The 21,346-nt window shown below is 38.0% G+C and overlaps 2 protein-coding genes across 4 annotated transcripts; both read right to left on the minus strand.

Moving 5' to 3' along the window:
- Window positions 1–1,577: 1,577 nt before the first annotated feature.
- Window positions 1,578–12,753, minus strand: dcaf11 (ddb1 and cul4 associated factor 11). The gene is made up of 15 exons (XM_015058330.1): window positions 12,532–12,753; window positions 11,967–12,218; window positions 10,362–10,489; window positions 10,008–10,126; window positions 9,774–9,838; window positions 9,522–9,622; window positions 8,510–8,656; window positions 7,170–7,224; window positions 6,767–6,835; window positions 6,510–6,567; window positions 5,263–5,448; window positions 5,006–5,159; window positions 3,918–4,070; window positions 3,632–3,738; window positions 1,578–2,453 (listed from the first exon to the last, which is right to left on the minus strand). Exons 2-15 carry the CDS (start codon window positions 12,203–12,205, stop codon window positions 2,379–2,381), a joined length of 1,656 nt encoding a protein of 551 aa, XP_014913816.1. The 5' UTR covers window positions 12,206–12,218; window positions 12,532–12,753; the 3' UTR covers window positions 1,578–2,378.
- Window positions 12,754–18,106: 5,353 nt separating this feature from the next.
- Window positions 18,107–20,433, minus strand: thtpa (thiamine triphosphatase). 3 transcript variants are annotated; one of them, XM_015058343.1, is made up of 4 exons: window positions 20,255–20,433; window positions 19,350–19,444; window positions 18,722–19,210; window positions 18,107–18,598 (listed from the first exon to the last, which is right to left on the minus strand). In XM_015058343.1, exons 2-4 carry the CDS (start codon window positions 19,438–19,440, stop codon window positions 18,498–18,500), a joined length of 681 nt encoding a protein of 226 aa, XP_014913829.1. In that variant the 5' UTR covers window positions 19,441–19,444; window positions 20,255–20,433; the 3' UTR covers window positions 18,107–18,497. The 3 variants fall into 3 exon arrangements, with proteins under 3 accessions (XP_014913829.1, XP_014913828.1, XP_014913830.1); XM_015058342.1 differs by having other exon boundaries at window positions 19,350–19,482; XM_015058344.1 differs by having other exon boundaries at window positions 19,350–19,419; window positions 20,255–20,432.
- Window positions 20,434–21,346: the final 913 nt, after the last annotated feature.

Consider the following 21,346-nt stretch of genomic DNA (forward strand, 5'->3'; position numbering starts at 1 on the left):
TAAAACTGATGCAGAAGATAGCCACCAGCCACCGACTAAACGTGCATAAGTTGTTTTGAGGACGCCGACCCACAGGAAGTGGTGGTTCTTGCATGAAAGCAAGAACCACGTCAGACTCCTACTTCTGCTCTCTGTTTACATTTTTAGAATAACCTTATGGTTCAGTCCAGATTGGATCTGTCTACATACTTAATACATACTTTGACACGATGTGCCAGTTATTGACCAGAAAATTAAAAAAAAAAGATTTTTTTTTTTTGTTTTTTTCAAATGCTCACGTTTCCCCCAGTGCACTGGGAGCATTTTCCATACTATCCAGTACTAAACGGCTTTCTGCCACAAGAACAGCAAGAAACAAAAGAGTCCTAAAGAAAGAGTAGGGGTTTGTAAAACTATAGAGTAGTTTTGGTTTGATTCCAGCTTCCTCCTGTCACATGTGGCTATTCCTCTGAGCGAGGAACGTAATCTCAAGTTGCCTACTGATCTGTGCTTTGGTGTATGAATAGGTGAAATGTGGCTGTAGTGTGTAGCGCTTTGGTTGATCAGTATGCTTGCAAAAGTGCTCCATAAACTCAGTCTGTTTACCTTGTTTTTATTAGCTGCATTTGACTGAAGACATTTTTTTCCCATCAGAACAATATTATAGTAGCCTTGATATGGGAGAAAAGCCACATGGCCAATTGATGACCAAGTAGCGATAAGCAGCCACTTTCCTGCTTATTTTTTGTCATTCAGATAAGATGTACTATTATTTAGAACTGTGTGAGCTTAGCTTTTATTTCTCCAACAGTATGGTTAGCTTAATATGCTAGCAGTGATGGTAGCTAACACCTATCTGTGAAGAGAGTGAACCAGTAGATCAGTTTTATACAACCTTGTGCTGTTAAGTAATTATTAATCCTACCTAAGGAGTCTTAATATCTGCCTTGTATTGTTGGAATGATTGTTTTCAATATCTGACAATTTCATACAAATTTTGCTTTTCAAGTTGTCTACATTTTTTGATATATGTCTAACTTAGAAAATCATCAAAAAGTTAATTTATTTCAGTTTTGAAATCCGTCTCTTTAAGAAGCTCCTTCTCTTTCTGACACTCCACCTTTCAGCACATCATCACAACACTGCTTCTCCTTTATGCTGTTTACAAGAAATGGTTCATATGATGAGCTTAGCCACGAAATAAAGCTTGAAAATGTCAATTTTACAAAATAACTCCTTTTAAAAGATTCAAATACTCAAAAAAAAAAATTCATTTAAAACCAGATTGTTTTAGAAAAGTTTTTTTTTCCTGCCATAGTTGAAATCAACATTTATGAAAATATGTTTTATATTTACCCAGGTTATCTTCAATTTTAAAACTTTCCAGTATGTCAAAAAAGCAAAAATTTAAAAACAAAACATCAGGGGCAAATATCAATTAAATTAATATTCTTGTTTGAGATGTGCCCGTGTTCCCTTTTCTATGCTTTTGCCCGTTTTTGTAGACAAATCAAATTGCATCTACGTTTTTAAGCTCGTTGTTCCTGCAGAGAACCATGAAGAAACATTTTAATAGTAAGAAGCGACAGTCTTTGTGGTACAATCAAAGAAAATTCTCTTTTTATTGACACTGTAAAACAACTGTCTGAAATTGAGACTTGAAGAAATTTATAAACACCTGAAAATTGCATATACAGATCAGTGTGAGAGATGTTTACCATGAGCACGTCCTCGGGTCAGGTTTCAGCACAATACCACGCATATTCAAATCTTTGAAATTTATCACAGGTTGATACTGCCTAACACAAAAAAAAATCACTCTTAAAAAAAATTAAATAAAAAGCCACCTTGGACCAGATGGTCGTATTGCAGACTGGTGAAGAGAAAAATCTATCGTCAGGCGTAATATTTGGGATTTTGGGCATCTAAATCTCATCACAGCAAAAATAAAAATAAATGCCGACATCAGTTCCCCACAATGCACATCTCATTAAAATACTATACATGTATACAGAATCATCATCATTTTCTCCCTGCAATATCCATCACGTCTAACTTATTAAGCACTAACTTATCATTACGTCTTAATATCGCTCTGACTGCAGCACTCTGCAGCGCATTTAGAGGTCTGGTTAAGTCGAAAAGCGTCGCCTGGTTTATTCTGCACAAGACCAAAAAGAAAAAAAAAAGGGAGGGGGGGGAGAAGATCCAAAAACAAACAAGAGGACGTCCCTCTGTGTTCAAAGCCGCTCCTAAGGTGGGACCATTGAGCCGTTCCGAAGCAGCACTCCACAGCCGTGCCAGCCTCGTGATCGATAATATCCAGCATTGAATTCAAAGGGTCACAGTTCGTCTGAGCTTCCGAACTCCCAGCAGCCTCGTTTTCGTCGTCGCGTCCTTCATCTCTTCTCTTCCCGCTCTTCCTCCAGCGGGTGGGTTTGTCTGTGCTCCCACATGCGCACCGCTCCGTCCCACTGTGGGCACAATTTCAAAAACGTGATTTAATACAAAGTCCAAAGTTTTTTCTTTTGGGTTTCTTCTTTTAGTTTTTAGTCAACTTGCTTGCTGCATTTTAGGACATTTACAGGTTACTAAATTCTAGTTAGAATACTTAAGTTTGTTTAAAGTTAAGTTTGTTTAAATGTCTTAAATGATTGTATTCTTAGTTACCATTTCATTTCTTTCATTTCATTGACTCTTTGCAACCTGCTGGGTTTCATTAGATAGAAAATGTCTTAAATTAATTTGAATAAAGAACTGAACTAAACGTTTCATAACTGGAATGAGTTAAATTGAAAACACTTTTTTTCTGTAAAATGTCTCAAGATGACATTTGCTGTGAACTGGCGCTACATAAATTAACTGAATGACAGCTGAGCTAAAGACAGCTTCATGTATCAACTCTTTAATCACGTATTTGTTTAAAAATGTCATCAAAACCATGTTTAAATCATTTTTAGCACATTCTGTGAATTTGAATCTACTTCTAATACCAACATATATTAGAAGAAATGTTTTTGATTATAAATTGTACAAATCCTACATACCGGCACATGTATTCATAAAGAGACAATTTTTATCTGAAAATTGATAAATATATGGGAGTTTGAAAAAGGGGTAAAATAGCAGCAGAATACGGCGAGGTTTTTATTTATTTATTTATTTATTTATGTTGGAGAAATTTTTAGAGAATTAATAGCTTTTTAAAACTGCATGATTGAAAAAGAAGATCATTCTTTATTAGTCCCACAAATGGGAAATTTATTCATAGAGAAAATGTAAGAATAAAATATCATTATATTTAATAAATTATCTCTAAGCAAAAATAATCATCATAATTAACATTAATAAAGGCTAGAAAACATTAGTCGGTGTTTAATTAACCTGTTGAAATTTTCGGTTTCACTTCGTTTATGTCAGTAACTAACTTTTCAATAGTTTTCAATTTTATTGAACATGACTGTTTCACACATTGCATATATAAATAAAGAAAACAGCTTTAGTCTGCTGTGAAATGACAAATGTCACCTTCTACGCTTTAAATTCAAGACAATTTTACAAAGGGTCCAGTTTATATGTTTCTATATAAGCGTTTCTAAAGTTAAAATGGCTTCCTTTAGATGTGATGCCCGTCTGCATGAACAAGACTCACAGAGCTGCTGATGATTTTGTCATCGTATGGGTGCCAGCTGACGTCCCTCACACACGCGTCATGACCCGACAACCTGGACACCACCATGCCAGTCAGGACGTCGTAGACTGGACACACACACACACACACACACACACACACCCACACACACACACACATACACACACACACACACACAAATACACAAGCAACTCGTCAGATTCGTGTAGAGGAAGAGCGGCCTATTTTTTTTTTTCTTTTTCATGCCGGGAGTTCCACTGGAACGCCAAGAGGAACGAGGACTCACTGACGATTTTTCCCGTGGAGCAGCCGGAGTAGATGAACCTCTGCCCGGTGCTGAACTCCGGCGAGAAGCGGCAGCGGATGAGCGTGTGCAGAACGCCGTGGCCGCGGTAGGTCATCACCGAGGTATCGCCGGTCAGTTTGTGTTTCTTCAGGGCTGCAAATCCCAAAAAAATAAATAAATAAACGTATTAAAAAATGTCAAGCTTAATGTAGGAAAAAGCTGAATGTTCCCAACACAAGAGATCTGAACTTTCCATTTAAACTTATCAAACTACACTCTTTCTCAATAAGGTATTTTCTTGTAAATTCAAGTGTTACAAAAAAGTTCATCAATCCGAATAACTCGGTTTAAAATCATATAATGAAGGATTCATTACACTTGAAATTGCTTTTGCAACAATACATTTTGCTAGACGAGAAATCGTCACAGTAATTATTGTGATAAACGATAATATTGTTGTTTTGATACCATTTTTGAAGGCATAATATAAAGAAGATATAATAATGTAAGTTTGCTCTCTCAAGCATCAATAAACTTTTTTATTTTGCAAAAAGAAAAAAAAACTTAGCACTGGAATTGGAAGATATTTTAAATGTCCAAAACAAAACACAACAAACAAAAACAATGAATAAAATGGGGGAAAAAAAGCATCAAAACCATAAAACATTGATTATGATGTCTCTGTAAACAAAACTGCTCTTCAAAAAATATTTAATCATCAGAATGGAAATGATCACGCTCATTTTTATTCACAATGTGGTTAATTGATTATTTGATTAACTGCGACAGGCTTTGCCTCGCAATCCTCTCAGGTATGCAATGATCTCTTGTTCTTTGTGCTGCTTCTTCAGCCAAACTTCTTCCTTCCACTCAGTTTAGCAATAGCACTCTGGGAACGCCCATCTTTTCTTTTTTGTTTTAATTGGTCTAACTGAATTTTCAGTTTTCATCATCCAAATTAACAGAACTAAATGATTTAAATGCATAACTCAGTTTGCTTTTTTTTTTTTAGCCGAATTACTACATTTGACTAACTTTTAGACGACACTCTAATTTACTTAAGTGAGCCCCCCCGGCCCCGTCCTCACCTCTCTGGGGAACCTGCTGCCAGCGGTAGTCCCAGTTTTGTTGGGTGACTGCCAGGCGGGAGGCAGCCAAACCCTCTTTGGGTGAGAATTTCCGGACGTCCCACAGCTTGATGGACTGGTCCTTCGAGTTGCTAATGAGATAGCGAGCGTCGCCCTGACACACGAAACACAACGAAGAATTGAGACGCACAAGCCGAACATCATAAACAGCTCAGCTTTTTTGATGACGGGGCCGATGGACCAGCAATGCCACCCACCTTGCTGTGGATGAAGGTGACGCCGTCTCTGTGGCCGGCCAGCTGTCCGACGGGCTGCGGCCTGTCCTCTCGCAGCGTCCGTCTGTCCCACACCTTGCACAGAGCGTCGTCGCTGCCAGAAAAGAGCAGCTGGGACGAGCTGTCGGCGAACGCCACCGCGTTCACGTCGTCCTCGTGGGCATCGATCTGAGGAAGAGTGGGGGTGGGGGGTCGCAAAAGAGAGCGCTGGTTATTGTGGGCGAACACGAAGCGCCGACATGTAATAATCAAAACAGAGATAGAAGTGGGGACGGACTCAGGAGGTGAAGGACCAGTTGGTGGGAGTTGCCTACTGACTGCTCCGCAGAGTGAAGCTGAGGGGCTGAGGATGAGGGAGTTTGGTTCTTATCCTGAGCTGCACTCTGCGGAGCAGCATGACTAGTCGCTGGAGAAAAGTCTGACACTACGGGAGACTTCGGCTGGCAGATGATCGCAGAGAGCGCATTCTCTGTGCCAACGTTGTAGACGTTACGCGTCCGTGTCATTCTTCTTCGCAGAATAGATTAAGCTCAGTCAGAAGAGATGCAGAGCAGCAATATTTAAAGATAGAGAATGTAACTTTTATTAAAAGTATTTTTTTTACATATTTGTTAAAACTGTCAGTATGTCCTTACATTACAATATGAGACAGATAATGTGTGAAAAATAAAAAACGAGCTCCTCTGGTTTCTCCTTACGTTCAACTGTTCCCAGTCGGAAACAACCAATCACAGCAAGGGGGAGGGTATTAATGCTGTCAATCACCACCACTTATATGCTGATTGACAGCACTAAGACCCTCCCCCTGGCTCTGATTGGTTGTTTCTGACTGGGAGCGGTGTGTTTCTGCAGATGACAATAGGACCAAAAGGAGATGCCAGAGGTTATCTGTCTCCAATTATAAAGTCAAGACAAAGTGATGATCGCCATTGGATTTAAGCATGGAACTATTATTATTAGTAGTAAAAAGTAGAGTATTTTGATGTAATAAGAATATGCTTTGATCTAATCCATTCCATTGTAGCTCCTATAACAGGTTTTCTTCCAGGATTGCCTTGTATTTTGCTCCACCCATCAGCCCATAAGCCCCATTTCCCCAACAGGATGATACTTCCACTTCCACTTCACAAAGGTGATGGTGAAATCAGTCTGCCAGTATCCTCCCTGTGTATAACGTTTAAATAAATGTTCGTAGAATATATGAAACAAGCACACCGATCTTCACTCACCTTCAAAGTTCGTTTATTCTGCTCAAGATCAAAAACGTAAAGGCAGCCGTCGTTTGCTCTGAAAACACAAGATGGGAAACACTGAATACATTCTCGCTCGACACTTCCAAGCAATTTACATCCTTGAACTGGTGAAGTAAGCAGCACACGCTCCCTCAAGACAAACGGCTGCAACAATGGATTCAATTTTTCTTAAAAGAGCTCTCAGTGCTGCCCGTCAGTCACTGCTTTGACGCGTGACAGCGAGTTGGACTCACCCGCCCAGAATCTCTTTGCCATCTGTTGACGCAGCCAGCGAGAACACGCAGAACCTCCTCTCATCTGGACTACAGAGCACACACACACACACACACACACGTTATCACAAAGCAGTAAATCCCAACCACGCAGCCGACCAAGTGATATTGCACATCAAAAAAAATTAATAAATTTAAAAAAAAAAAAAAAAAAGCGACATGAGTTTGAATGAATGATCTCAGTGTTGGACAGAGGGACACAAACACACACGGAGAGCAGGGACAGGATGGATGATGGGGCGACAGATGCTGACAGCGTCATTCGTCCCGGTGGAAGGGGGGAGTTGGAGGAGGCCAGGCGGGTAAGGAGTGATAGATTACCTGCTTTGTAATGTTATAAGTTACTATGAGAGGAAACACTAACTTGAGGTCCAGGGCGGTGTGGTTTTCACTGTCTCCGTCTATACTGCACAAATGAACTGTGGGAGAGACAGAGATAGATAGAGAGAGAGAGCATGTGAGAACCAAACGTTTTTATTGCACCAGTAGAATAAAAGATTTTGGAATATGCAAGGGATAGCTGTCGGTAGCTCATCATGAGGTTTATACAAGAATAAACAGTTTTTGCATTTTCCTGAGTGTGTCAAAATAAGAGATTGATTGACAGCACTGTGACCCTCCTCCTCCTGGCTCTGATTGGTTGCTCCTGACTCAGTCGTGTTTTTCCTGCAGATGGCAGTAGGACCACAGGGACAAGGCAAAGAAGCTTGATTTTTTTCTGTTTTTTTTTCACAGATTATCGGTCTCATAATATACTGTCATGACATAGTGACTCTTTTAAGAAATGTAAATATATATATATATATATTTTTTTCAAAAAGTTACCTAACGCAGCATTAGGTTTGGGTTTCAAAATCAAAAAGGTAATAAATATATGTTGTACAAATAATGAATATTTCATGTTATTTTGGTGGCAGAAGGAATAAATGTTACTTTCTTGTTTTAAATAAAATAAATTAGATCCACATTTACATTCTGATGACTTAATTATTTGAATGACTAATGATTATTTTATTTAAGGAGAAGTGGCAAAAGCAAATGAGGTGGATCAGCAGGGCTTGCACGTTTTCACATTGACAACTGATGTGAAACATCATCCCAGCTGCCCCGTAAATTGAAACGCTTGCTGTTAGCAACGACACTTTGAAGTTCTGCAGCAGAACGACGGGTGAGGAAAGCAGAGGAGTGGGACGAGTCATGATCCGAGCAACATCATCTGTAAAACATGTGTGAGCGTAAGAACTTCAAACAGCTCTCGGTTATTAGTAAAATCTGTTTTACAGCAGCTACTCTCCTAAGAAACAGCACGACTTTGCCTCTGCATTAAATACAAACAATTAATGACTCACAACAAGAACAGAATCGGATTTTCCCGAGCTGCTCTTTTATGTCCTTCTTAAAGAGAAACCAAAACCAACTAAAATCAGTAAACCGAAGCTTCGCCAAAACCGCATCTCAGAAATTGGCAAGAAAATTCCGACCGACGTGGGGGGAAAAAAAAAACGCGCAAACACGAGACATGGTCACTAAATTTGGGGAAAATACATTCCCTGTTGAAACAGTGTTTCATTTCTCATTTTACATTTAATACCCTGAAATTGTGTGTAGCAAACTGTCTCCCTGATTTGGAGTTAGACACATTTTCAATTCGTCTCCCGTTTGTCTTAACATGCATTTTTAGTCATTAAAAATAGTCAGCCTTACTGTAATCAGACCAGCTGGAGTAGAGCACGTTGCGAGCGTCCGGAGTGAAGCAAACATCCAGCACGCTCCAGCCCACGTCACGCGCCTTCACCGTCCGCTGCAGGTGGAAGCGCCCCCTGGTGGTGTCGTACAGGCGGATATTCTGGTCTGCAAGATAAACAACATATATTTGAACTGCTAAAACTCAAATATTTCCAGGTTTTAGTATAGAAAATGACACATTACTTTTATATCACTATTTATTATTATGATTATTATTATTATTCTTGCAATAGTTTGCTGGAATTTTGGCCCATTCCTCCTGAATGAACTGGTGTATCCGAGTCGGGTTTGTAGGCCGCCTCACTCGCACACAAAACTTTCTTTGAGACCAAGATGAAGATTTTGCGATGGCCGCTCCAACACAACACATCTTTTAAATTAATTTGGCAGCATGCCAAATTTATATATATATATATATATATATATATATATATATATATATATATATATATATAAGAGTCACAATCCATTTGCGTTACCCAGCTTTAGCTTTCTGGATGATGTCTTGAAGTTTTGCTTCAGTATTCTGAATCTCTTTTGTGAAGTGCAGATTAACAAATGCGTACATTCAAGTGTCTTTGCCATCAAGCTCATGGACGTAAAAACTGGCTAATTCGTTCTTCGTTCTGTGCTCAGCGACCTTTAGGGCCCAATTATATATAAAAGATAAAAGATTCAGGACCCCAGTCAAGCTCTACCACCAGCATTAGGCTCCTTCTTCAGTGCCTGCAGCAGCACATCAACAGTGAGCTTTTTAATGAGGAAAACAAATAAAATCAAATGACTAGGAAGGAAGGTGGCAGCTGTATTGTTTTCTTCCAAAATAGCAACCTAATAAAAACAGAAGTATGCACTAAATGAGGAATTGGGGGGTGGAGGGAATGGCACAAAAAAGGCTTTTAAACAAGAACTGTAAATGATTCCAGGGTCATTTCCTCTGGGTTCTCATGTCAGATGCCGTATTATTTACCTTGGCAGGCGGAGAGGAACATGTTGCCCTCCTCACTGTACACTCCACAAAAAGCTTTCTGCAGGTAAGTATCCTTGTGGGACACGTAGTTTGGCAGAAAACTGCAAGGAAGAAAGAAGGGTCAGAATAGAGTCAGAAAAGTCCTCATTGTGTCCAGTGCATAAAAATGAAATTGTAAGAAATATATATATATATATATATATATATATATATATATAGTCTTTTTTTTTGGGGGGGGGGGAATCTACTCACTGTGTGCGAATACGGCTGCACTCTCCATGTGAAAAACTGGAGCCTCTACATCTGCCTTGTTCTCTCTGGGCATAAAACAGTTAATAAAAAATTACTACCTGACAAAAACACACACACTATTAAACTCTGTTAAATATATGTTTATAGTCATGTTTAAAATAAAACAAGTTGGACTAAAGCACATATTTTGCCATGTTTTTTTTTTTTTTTTTATTTGAATTTTCGGGATCAGACCTCTGTGAGCATGTGGGTGAAACTGTGTCGGCTTTTCAAGGCGGACGAGGCAGTAGCCAGGAGGATCTGCGTTCGGATCTCACTGCGGTCCACTTCCTGTGTGTCGGGTTGAGAGTCCACTGGACGGAAAGAAATACAGTCTAATAAGCAGAAACTTCTGGAACTGTGTGCTTTTAAAACATACAAATCAGTGTATTTGTACTTTCCTACAGTTTTCAAGAACTTTCCACTCAGGGGTCAACGTGATTTTGCATGAGTACTAAAAAATATATTGTAGTTTTGAAAACGGGGACAACTGATTATGCAAGAGGAGACGATCAAATCGAGAATTTGTCAGGCTCACACGGAGAATACCTGGCGGATTGTAGCGGTCGCCCAGCCGCCCGTCCCAGGCTCCGTCGCTGTCCTCATCGGAGTCAGAGTACGACTGGACCAGCTGCAGTCCAGTAGCTTCATGGCCATGGACCACTCTGACCTGGCCCCTGCACACAAAAGCAACATTAACCAACATCCAGGCAAAAATACTGAAGGGAATCTAAACCGATGCACCAAAAATGGAATATAATTTATACAAATCATGTTGTATGTACGGTATATATATTTTTTGTTTTCCTTTGTTAAAAGGTGAACGACGAGGAGCTCAAAAAGTAGATAAGAGCAAAAAAAAAGGTTACAAGTTACGATAATGTATGAAATTACCTTGAAATATTTCACTTTTTGTCACACATTTTGTGCTACACCAAAAATAGAGTAAAGCAGAATTGTCAAGTGGAAGGAAATCAGTTTGTGTAACAATAATATCGCAAAACGACTGCCCACAGCGCAATCGTTTCTGGCCAATATACTCCAAATGTTATGAGTTCACACTCTGCATACAAATGTAACCTTCAGTCTGCAGGAGTCTTACGCCAGTAGACAGTGCCAGGGAGTGCAAAGGTCACAGAGGTTCCTGGAATATTATCCACACATCCACTGTACATTTTATGTTTTTATTTTTTTATTTTTAGGACCAGCATGGTTTCACGCCATGCAGGAAACACAGCACACCTCTAGGAAAAGGTGCTCCACTCACATCAGATCAAATAACTTTTTTTTTTTTACTATAGAAGGAAAACACCGCCTGTGAAAGAAAACTGTTTGCACACAATATCAGTGAAAATATGGTAGTGGCAGCATCATGAGGTGGGAATATTTTTATTTCTTGTTAGTTAAAAAAAAAAAAAAAAAAAAAGCTCAAAATCGTGTTTCATTTGATTTAGCTTTATCAGTTTAAAAACTTTCTTTGTCTCTTTACTTATAGGGTCACTTAGGGAAATTTAACTTTTTTTTTTTTTGACGGACTGAATCCGAATAAGCCTATCAACAATGGAGTCAACAAGTATAAACTTACTATTTTGCGATTAAATTACAGCCGTTAAATGAAATGAACAGTGCTGCAAAGCCATGCCTTGTGTGAACAAGCCAGTAGTTTTATATTCTAGAACGGGATTTAATTACAAATTCTTTCTTTTTCAGCACATAAACATTCAGTCAGAACATAGGTTATTTATTCTGTAATGAAAAAAAAAAAAAAAAACACCACAAATTTTAACGCCCATTTTTCATGAGCAACTAAACCAAGAAAACAAAATACAGATAAAATGCAATTAAGATTAAAAACCCATAAACTTCAAACTGATTTATTACCTTGTGATGAATGAGCTGGTATGATTATCAATTAGACCGTCTGCTTCCATGCACTTACACTGTGAGGTTGTTTAATGTGTGTAGAGAATGATCACATAGAAGATATAGCAGATGTGCCCTTATGTGAGTTTACAGAGCCAATTAGACGTTCCAGTAAGGAACGTCTTCGTGAGTTGTCCAGTTATTGAGTAGTGTCTTCATAAACAACACACAAAATAACGCAAACTTTGCGCTTGTTTTTTGTACATACAAATGAATTTCTGCCACATTTACCTTCTCAGTAGGTAAGCCAGCACTTCAGCTAAGTCAACGTCCTCCTCGAAAGCGGACTGCCGGTCGCTCTGCTGCCTGTCAGCCGTCCTGCGGCCTCGGCTGCTGCTGCTGCCGTTACTACTGCTGCTGTTGCTCTGGTTCTGGTTCTGGTTCGGTTCTGCTGCTTCAGACTGGTCTGCTGGGTTGCCACTGGAAGAGCCCCTTCCACAAGACATCCCAGAACTGGACTGCGAGCCCATAGACTGAGAGGGCCTGGCAGAGACAGAGAGTTAGGAGACTTTTTTGGGGGGACAATTTTGGGTTTTAGTTTTGCAGAGGTCATGTGAAGAACACCGTGTTTTTTAGGAGGAAATGATTAAAAAAAAGAAGCGTTAGGTAATGTCAGGCTGCATCTAAAAGAGTCACTTTGACAAGTTATTTGATTACTTTGACTTCTTAAACCCAAACTACCTATGTGATTCGCCAAATAAAATCTATCGTCACATGTATCCTGTGTGTATGTGCTGCATAAAACGATGCAGATTTGAAAGAGTTAGCTAAAGTTGCTAACGATAACATTAGCTACCGATGGGCAGTCCTCTTGACAGCTCGTCGGTCCAACTCCTCCTGGTTTCGGTGGGGGCTTGTCCGCTAGCTGGATCGGGATTTTCAGCCCGGTCTACCACACAATGCTGGTTTTTGCAGCGAACATGCGGTTTTGACAGCAGCACAGTGTTTGATCAGTGGGCAAGCTGGGCCACTCCGTCAATCGCCATGTTGTTTACAAAAGTGTGAAAAAACCCTGCGCGTCACGTGACCAGCTGTCGTCATATAACCGGAGAGGACAAATAACTTTTACACCTCACCGATGTGCCATGGAAATAACACAAATATTAGGAATCAAAGCAACACTAATTCATGTTACTTTATTACCAATAGATTGTGAATTTCTCTCAGAATTATATTTGTTTGTCTCTACAACCTTTACTGAGCTTCTTCGTGACAGACCAACACAAAGTTAATAATAATAATAATTATTATTACTATACTACAACACAATAGTAGTTGTAGTAGTATAGTAATTATTATTGCTTAGCTATTATTAATGTTATTACTATTATTTATATTTATGATTGTATTATAATAGTACTATAAATAATTATTACTACTATTGTTATTATTTAGTAATTATTATTTATATTAGTTATTAATATTACTATTCTATAAAATATTTATTATATCAAAATTAAAAATTACATTAAATAATTAATTATTAATAATTAAAATTAAATAATAATCATAATAAGCGTTATTATTATTGGTAATAATAATAATAATAATAATAATAATAATAATAATAATAATAATAATAAATATAAAAAGAAAACAATATAATGTTTTGAAAAGGCTTTTTGAACCTACATGAGCCAGTAAAGTGGAAAGTCAGTCCAGAATAGCAATTCATTTTCTTTGGCCCTGATTATCTGTACCTTCAATAACAGAAATATTAAAGACTGTAGAATATATAGCTTCTGTTGTAGTGTTGAGGCAGTTTCCATTGTGCATTTAATGCTTATTAAAATACATTTAGTGTTTGAACTATTAGAATGGGAAATTATGTGCATTTCCAGAGGGAGTCTCAAGTTGCATTCATAGATTTCAGCTATTCCCAAGAGGTAGTGGTGCCCTAGCCCCATAAACACAGAGGGTACATGGTATTCTGTTGCTCCCCTGCTGTACTTACAGCGCAAGTCTTTGAAGTACATCCTGGATTTTCAAGTCTTTTACAGCCTCTAAAATCTTCCAGGCATCTCATCATTGAGCAGCTTCCCTTTAAACATTGAAGGAAAGCACAGTGTTACGATGAGTTCAAGGTGATGGACGGTGTCAGTTTTCTGCAGCAACAGTTACTTGCATGTATTGCAAAAAGTTCAGTTTTGGTCTCGGTACCTTCTTCCACATTTTTATCATCTTGCCTGTGGAAAACTGTAAGTTAGTCTTTTTGTTGCTGTCCTCTTGCCACTCCTCAGTCAAAACCAGATTTGTGGAGTAAGTTAAGTTCTTAAGTTCTCTTGTCAACAGAATCTCTCACCTGAACCGTGTGAATATACTTTTTTTTTTTTTTCAGTTCTTCCATAGTTACCGTGGGCCTCTTGGCTGCTTCTTTAAATGCATAAATTAAGAAAGATAGACCATTAGGTCTTCCTTATTATCTTCATGATTTTTTGGAGGTAAATTTCAGATTTTATGCAAATTATCCAAGCTACCATTCAGTGATCCCTCTCAAAACAGGCATAATCTGATAAAGACAGATAATTAAGAATAAACAGATCAGGAGCTAACATTAAGTACAAACAATAACATCTCGGCTGGTTTTAAGGGTGAATACAGGCTAATCAGCAAGGGACTCCAGTCCAGAAGACACTGAATTTCTGGAGGAAGACATTAAACCTTCAAAGAGGATTTAGTATGATTAAAAACAACACATTTGACTAAACTGGAAAGACCAGAAAAATATCACCCAAATAGTTTCTTTTAACGACATGACTTTGCACAATAGTTTTGTTCATGGGTATAACTTCAAAGCTGTGTGGGTGGTTTCATCAGCTGGATTCAAGTACTAGACTGCAAAGGCTCAAAACGCCACAGGTTTTGGGGTGGTAGCTTTAAAAAAAAAAACACAAAACACACACACACACACACACACAGAAATATCTGGGGTTTGCTTGTTAAGTAACCCAGCAGTAAGCATTGCATCTCTCCAACTCTGACTCTCCTGTGAAAGTAAACATGTCAGGGTGTGACCTGCCTCTTGCTCAGTGACTGCCAGGGTAGGCCCCTTTAATGGATAAATGGATTTTCATGTAGCCGTTTCCTTAACTTCCCCCAGACATGCGTTTTTTTTTCTTCTTCTTCTTCTTCTACTTCAGTGACTGGGGATGTCTTAAGGCCATTGTTTCTATTGTTTGCCCTCCTTTGTGCTGCCATTTTAACCCCCAGATACGTAGAAATTATAGACTTAAGACTGATAGACTTGTTAGGATCCATTCCAGGTTTTGTATTAATCCCCACCGGAGCTAGTTTAGACTAGTAGAAGCCGGTTTTATTCATCTTGTTTATTTAGCACAAAGCTCTGTTCTCCAGAAAACTTTAATCCATATTTAGTTTCTGTTTCAAAAGGATATTTTTGTCCAATAGTACCTGCGCCGGCATTAGGCCTCATCTTGACCTGATTTAAACCTCGTCTGGGAAACTTTGTTCAACTGGTTTAAAAAAAAAAAAAAAGTTTAATCGATAGAACGACATATTACAAGTTCCACAGCTGTACCATGCTGAAGTTTATATATTACAGAACATTAACTTAGATTAATGTTATTTTCACGTGTTTACTAAAAATTGGGCTTCCATACATACATCAAAAAAGTAAAAACCAGTAGGTAAAATTGCGTACAAGGTCAATGGAAATAGGGATGTATGAAGGATAACAGATAGTTTGTTAACGAGATGAAGCTTTGTGACAAACCGCTAAGGAGGCATCGGGTTGATTAAATCTGGACACACAATATGCGCCGTGCTTAGCGATGGGGACCAGACGACTGAGCTTGGACTGGACCTGCATAAAACAACTACATCACTGCTTTTGCCTTCCATTGATTGTCTAATAGATGAAAGCTTGGATTATAAACAGCTGCATTTACAAACGGCATGTCCAAAATGAAAGAACAGATGGCTGTGTTTTTGGTTTCGATTAGCTCCATACCAGCCTTTCTGAACCCATCTGGACGTACTAGCCATGCTGCCAGCTAACACCCTTCCATTCAGGTGAAAATGGAAAAATGTGACCTTGTCTTGATGGTTCATCTATGCTGGAAACTTCTGGCACATATTGGCCTTCTGGCCAATATGTGCCCCAATGGTGGCAGTTGGCCACCATTGGGGACTTTGGTTGCAGGCAGGTGGAAACCCATTGCTGACATAACAGTAAAAATGTTTATACATATGTGGGCCAAAAAAGTTGAAAGTATTCACAGGCACTATGATTTGATTATTTTTAAAAGTTAAAAACACTAAATTAAACTGAAATGTCAAATTTTGTAAATTATTGTAGACCCAAGCTTAAGTATAATTTAACGTGTTTATCATTTCTTTGTGATGACTTTGCAATCTTTTTAATTTACTGGTTTGTAAAATTTCGCCCAATTTTAAAAACTAGTGCACACCCAAGGCCAGTTTTGTCACTGGATGTCGCTAGAAACAAAAAAAAAGAAAAAAAAAAAAGAAAGAAAATTATGGTTAGTAAAAAAAAAAGATTACTTTTGAGTTGCACCTACCATGTTTTCAGAAGATTTCAATCAATCTGATTCCTCTTTGAAAGGCCCCACATCATCAGTGAAAACTTCACGCCACAATGTTTCCTTTGAATTGTGTGATGTATCAACTTCCTGTGCTGGTGTTTGGTCACAAATTTGTGACATTTTTCAGCTGTGGTTACGGGCTGCTCAAAACCATTCAGCCGCCGCAAATGGTCTCCGGGCCGCTCTTTCGACACCTCCGCTCTGCTTCATCAAAATTCCCCAGACGAGAGAAATGCAATTTTGCGTCATCACACAGTAAAATTGTAATAAGTGCAAAGTGACAATTTAATGTCATACTGTCAACTACCAATGTTTTTATTTTTTAATTTAATAAGAATCTCGAAGAATTCTCCCATTAAACATGTTTTTTTTTTGTTTTTTTTTGACGATTTGCACTTCATCTGTAAACTTAATATGGAATTGTTAAAGCTTTGTTTTTACAACATCAGAGTATATATAAAGCCCTGCAACCTTTTGTAAAAGACATGGGCGAGTGACTGAGCAGACGCCACAAAGGGCATTGTCTCTTCGAACTTCATTATCAAGAGAAACTTCCTCCTTTACAAATTTGCTGCTTTGGTTAACCAAAAATAGCCATCAAGCATAATTATTGTTGTTCCCCTAAATTATCTGTAACCATCATTGTAGTTTCTGTTCTCCTTCTCACTAAACGATTCAAGTACATATCTCGTAGATGCCCTTCATCTGAAGATGGGGCAGTTATTGAGGCAAAACCTTTTAAAAAAAAAAAAAAGATTAAAAAATGCTAAAAATATTTTCAGAGCTGCAGGTTTATTTGAGCCATGCTGCATTGTTAATCCTAACAGAATATCATATGATACAGTGTTTGCATACTGTATTTTTTTTAAACTTTGGTTTATAATTGTGACTGCATTTGATATTCAATTAGTGCACATGGCAGCAAACATGTGACTCAGTGAAACCCTGTTTAACAGCACAATGAGTAACCTTTAGTTTGAATATGTGTATTCACTGGGGTGGCATTAAGAAATTATTTTAGCAAAATCAGAGGTGACACATTCTTATAAACTTGTTACTGCAGCCGTTTCATAATTTATATTGCAAGTTAAACTTTGTTTCTTTGGTGTATAAGGACAAACTAACGAAGGCCAAGTTTTTTCTTGCACTCCTCAAAATGGGAATGACAAAGAAACATGTCATTGAGATGAGAGTTGATCTCCAAAAGTTACAGAATTTTCATAAGACAAGTAAATCCTCATCAAAATGCATTTATACATACAGTCAAAGGAATATCTAAAGGGTTTAAGACAAGCGGAACATCTCCATAATGACCATAAGTTGAGATTATTTAGGTAAAATATCAGAAAATACAATTAAATGACTATTTGACTTTTTGGGAAAAGAAAAAATCCCTCCACATGGATCTGTCGTGAATCAAAGAATGAATATTTGCAGTAAAGTTTGGCATTATTGTTAGCAATAATGGTGAATCTCTGAAGCTTTCTCTTCTAAAGACTCTGTGAACTTTATTACTTCATGGTGTCAAGAACACTTAAGAAAATCCACTGATTTTGACTAACAAAGTGATATCTTAGAAATCCATAAAAGCCCTTTGCTATTTTCAGTTTTTATTTTATTTTATTTTTTGCTTAAATTTACCAGAAGTGCAAATAATTGTAGAGGTTACTGTGAAAAAAAGAAAAGCAGTTTAGTAATCCTAACCAGAACCGGACTAGCAGATGCTAGTCAACTTTGTTTTGGGCTCCATAGCAACATGAATTGTACTACAGCAAGCTGTTAGATGACAATAACATGAACGCAGCATTAAAGAGATAAGAATTAGTTATTTAATATATAGTGTGCAATGTCGGCATACTGTTTGCATTGTTGCAGGAGTGCAGTGTTAACCTGCTCTACATTAAGACGCAGTCAACAGTCCATAAGAGTGGGTATGTCGTCTCCAATTGACAGACAAAAATAGATTACCCTTTTTGGAGGAATGAATAGTTCACATAGTGTCGTGGCTGGCAATGACGTTTATAATATACATTCATCTGGAGCAACTCCAGTTCATTCTCAAGCATTTTCACAATTACCCAGCAACTGCATTTTGATACAGTTCACTCTGCTTATCTAATAACAACGTTAGGTCTGTAAAATATGACTAAGTACAGTGAGGAACTATTAGAATCAGCTGTAATGTGCAGGATTTTTTCTATAAAACGTGCGCGCTCAGCAGTATTGCATACTGCTCTGGACGATATCTCTTAAGGTAAACGGTCATTTTCCCCTCAACTCGTCTCTCCTCGTTCAGACCTGAGTGGGAAAAAAAAAAACAAAAACAGAGGAGAAAATCTTCACCATTTCAGAAAAAATAAAAATCATGTTACAGAAGTGAAGCAGAGAACGCAGCAGATAGCCTGATAGCTTTGAGCTCACCCAGCCTTTGAGCGGTGTGTCTGATCTTTTCTTGTGCAGACTGTATGTCTGCCCCCTCTGGAACAAGGACCTCTATCTCCCCCACATGGTAGCCAAAGTCAGCTTGATCTAGATCTATCTTCACCCCGTCCTCTCCTTTCAAAGTAAATGACCTCCGTGTTGTGGTAAACTCTGCGAAGCAACACAGCTTCAACGTGTTCAGCCAAGAGTCGTCTTCGTCAGAGGGGGTAATGTCCGCCTTGCAGTCCTCACATGTGACTTTAATCACCTCCTTCACTCTCTGGTAAATTTCAGGCAGATTTGTGATCTCCTTATACCGAGTACACAGAGACTTTTCTCTTCCTGGCTCCACTGTGCCATTGACCGGATCTATTGGACACTTGAGCTCCCAGGATTGTTTCCGTCGGCGCAGCCACACGTCTCTCAACGTCAGTTTAAAATCCGGGGTGTCAAAATACTTATCGTGAAACTGTTTCTGCCCGACACAATCTGCAGGAAGGGATATAAAGTTAGAAACCAATGGTTAAAACTAATTAAATTAAACTGAATATGTCTGGAATGGCTGCAGGTGCAAATCAAGAGTTGGGAAATTATCAGTGAGCTCATATAAAGCATTTCTTATACTTGCCTCCGATGTCCTCTATCGCTTTCAGGGTGTCAGAGTCGAATAAAAACTTTCGTTCCACTTCCACGCTCATCTGAAGAAAATTCAGCAACATCAGCCTAGATACTGTTATAAATAAAGCCAAAGTGCTTCTAGACTTTAAAGGACAGAACAACAACACAGCAATAGACAGATAGGCATTTTTAAATATAGTTTGCAATTTCTCCTTATTTTTCCAGAACAAGCAAAAGTCATGATGTGATTTCCACAGAATCTTGATGTTATTCATGTAGAAAGCTTTATCTGTGACTACCACCAAGAGTAATTTTAAAACTTGTGAACTTATTATGATAATTTCATTTTTAAACCTTAAAAATGTATCAATCTCAAGATATATTCTCAAATAGTCAAGCTGTTCTGAAACATGTTTTGGTTAACTACCAGCCAAACAATAAAAAAAATGAATCTGGATACCTCTAATGCACTTTTTTAAAGTGAATATACAACTTTTTGTATTTTATGATAGAGGTAAAGCAACATATACTGGTGCCTTGCAAAAGCACAAAAGCACTTCATGTCATGTATTTTACCAGTGTTAAATCTTAAATACAAAATAAGTACCTTATTTAACTGTAACATACAATTTACTTTTTATTTAATTCAATAATATTAAAAAAATAATAATAATTTGAGCAAACCAGTCATAGTATGTAACTTAACAAGTCAGCTAAAAAACAAACAAACTTACGGTCCACCCTCTTTAGGAATGCAGTCATTTTTGTTGAGATTAGTAATTAGAATAGAATAAAATAAAAAATAAAACAAAACACCTGCCCTACGAACAGTCCGAAACGCTGCTGGAAACATATACCGTCAAATCTGCGAAACAATGTGCAAAGCACAACAGAGGGACCAATGTTCTCACATACCTTCACAGGTGACGACCTTTCAATGCGGGGTTTTCTCACTCAAAACCCGAGTTTTAAGCAGGTTTTAAGATAACTCGGGCCAGTAAGCTAAATCTATTTTTGCTCAGGCGCATGAAGGGGCACCTATGGAGGTGTTCAGGATAGTCAGCGGCCGCCTCGTCGGTGCAGAGGCGCACAGATGGTGCAGTTTTAATCCTCACCGCTTCATAAATATTTATTCCGCACACTCGACTGGTTGATGTGCGCCACACCTAACATTTGATTGAAAACATGTCATAATTCGTGCGGGAGGCGCCGAGCAGTGGCTTTGCTGCTTCGGCTCCATTATTCAGCTTTAATTAACTCGTCTGAATGTGTGTGACGATCCAAGTTGGCAGAATGGGGGCTCATTTATAATTCACCTTTTAAAGTGGGAATGAGGAATGGTTTCATTTTAAAGGGCATTCCGTCTAATCTAGTCATCGACATGTTGTTTCTTTCGTAAAGGGGAAATTAGGCAATCGGGCTGTTTGTTCTTATGATAATTGCATTGGCCATTAAACACTTCCTGATATATATATATAATGTGTGATATCTGTGGAGTTACATAAGGGATTTCATAGTCATGTACGGAGGACCAAAACTGCTACAGTCGAATAAATAAATCCATCCTAAAACATTATCTACAAATAAGAAAATTCTATGCATTAGAAATATCTGTATATCATAAATAAATGTACTTGCAATTATTATAAATGTGCCATTTTTTCTATTATTATTATTACTATTCAGAACAAATTGAAAAATGTTACACATATTTAATCTTGCATATTAGATGACGACATGAATGGAAACAAAAACAGAGTCAAGACAATTTCAGAATTAAGTCACTGATTGGTTAGGCTAAAAAGTAAAGTTTATGAAGACCCTGCTACATGTAAGAAAAACTATTATTTTTTTGTTAATACAAGTAATATTTTTATGACAATGCTAACTTACTATAAACTTCATAAAAGATGTATAGCTTTATTTTTGTTCAAATACATTCAAAGAGCTGTGTAAATAATTTTTCTTAATGCAGTCAGCCCATGAGATAAATTCTGAATCATGCAG

This window comes from Poecilia latipinna, unplaced genomic scaffold (assembly GCF_001443285.1).
Source record: "Poecilia latipinna isolate Pla-1442-1.1 unplaced genomic scaffold, P_latipinna-1.0 Scaffold1534, whole genome shotgun sequence".
Taxonomy (NCBI): domain Eukaryota; kingdom Metazoa; phylum Chordata; class Actinopteri; order Cyprinodontiformes; family Poeciliidae; genus Poecilia; species Poecilia latipinna.

Excerpts from the sequence above, each read along its gene's own strand:
- dcaf11 (XM_015058330.1), bottom strand. The coding sequence starts at position 12,205 with ATGGGCTCGCAGTCCAGTTCTGGGATGTCTTGTGGAAGGGGCTCTTCC. Across the intron at positions 10,490-11,966 it reads CTGGCTTACCTACTGAGAAG|GGGCCAGGTCAGAGTGGTCC; the intron begins GTAAATGTGGCA and ends TTTTGTGTGCAG. Across the intron at positions 9,839-10,007 it reads TCACCCACATGCTCACAGAG|AGAGAACAAGGCAGATGTAG; the intron begins GTCTGATCCCGA and ends TTTTATGCCCAG.
- thtpa (XM_015058343.1), bottom strand. The coding sequence starts at position 19,440 with ATGTTGCTGAATTTTCTTCAGATGAGCGTGGAAGTGGAACGAAAGTTT. Across the intron at positions 19,211-19,349 it reads AGCGATAGAGGACATCGGAG|ATTGTGTCGGGCAGAAACAG; the intron begins GCAAGTATAAGA and ends CCCTTCCTGCAG. Across the intron at positions 18,599-18,721 it reads ACACACCGCTCAAAGGCTGG|GTCTGAACGAGGAGAGACGA; the intron begins GTGAGCTCAAAG and ends TTTCCCACTCAG.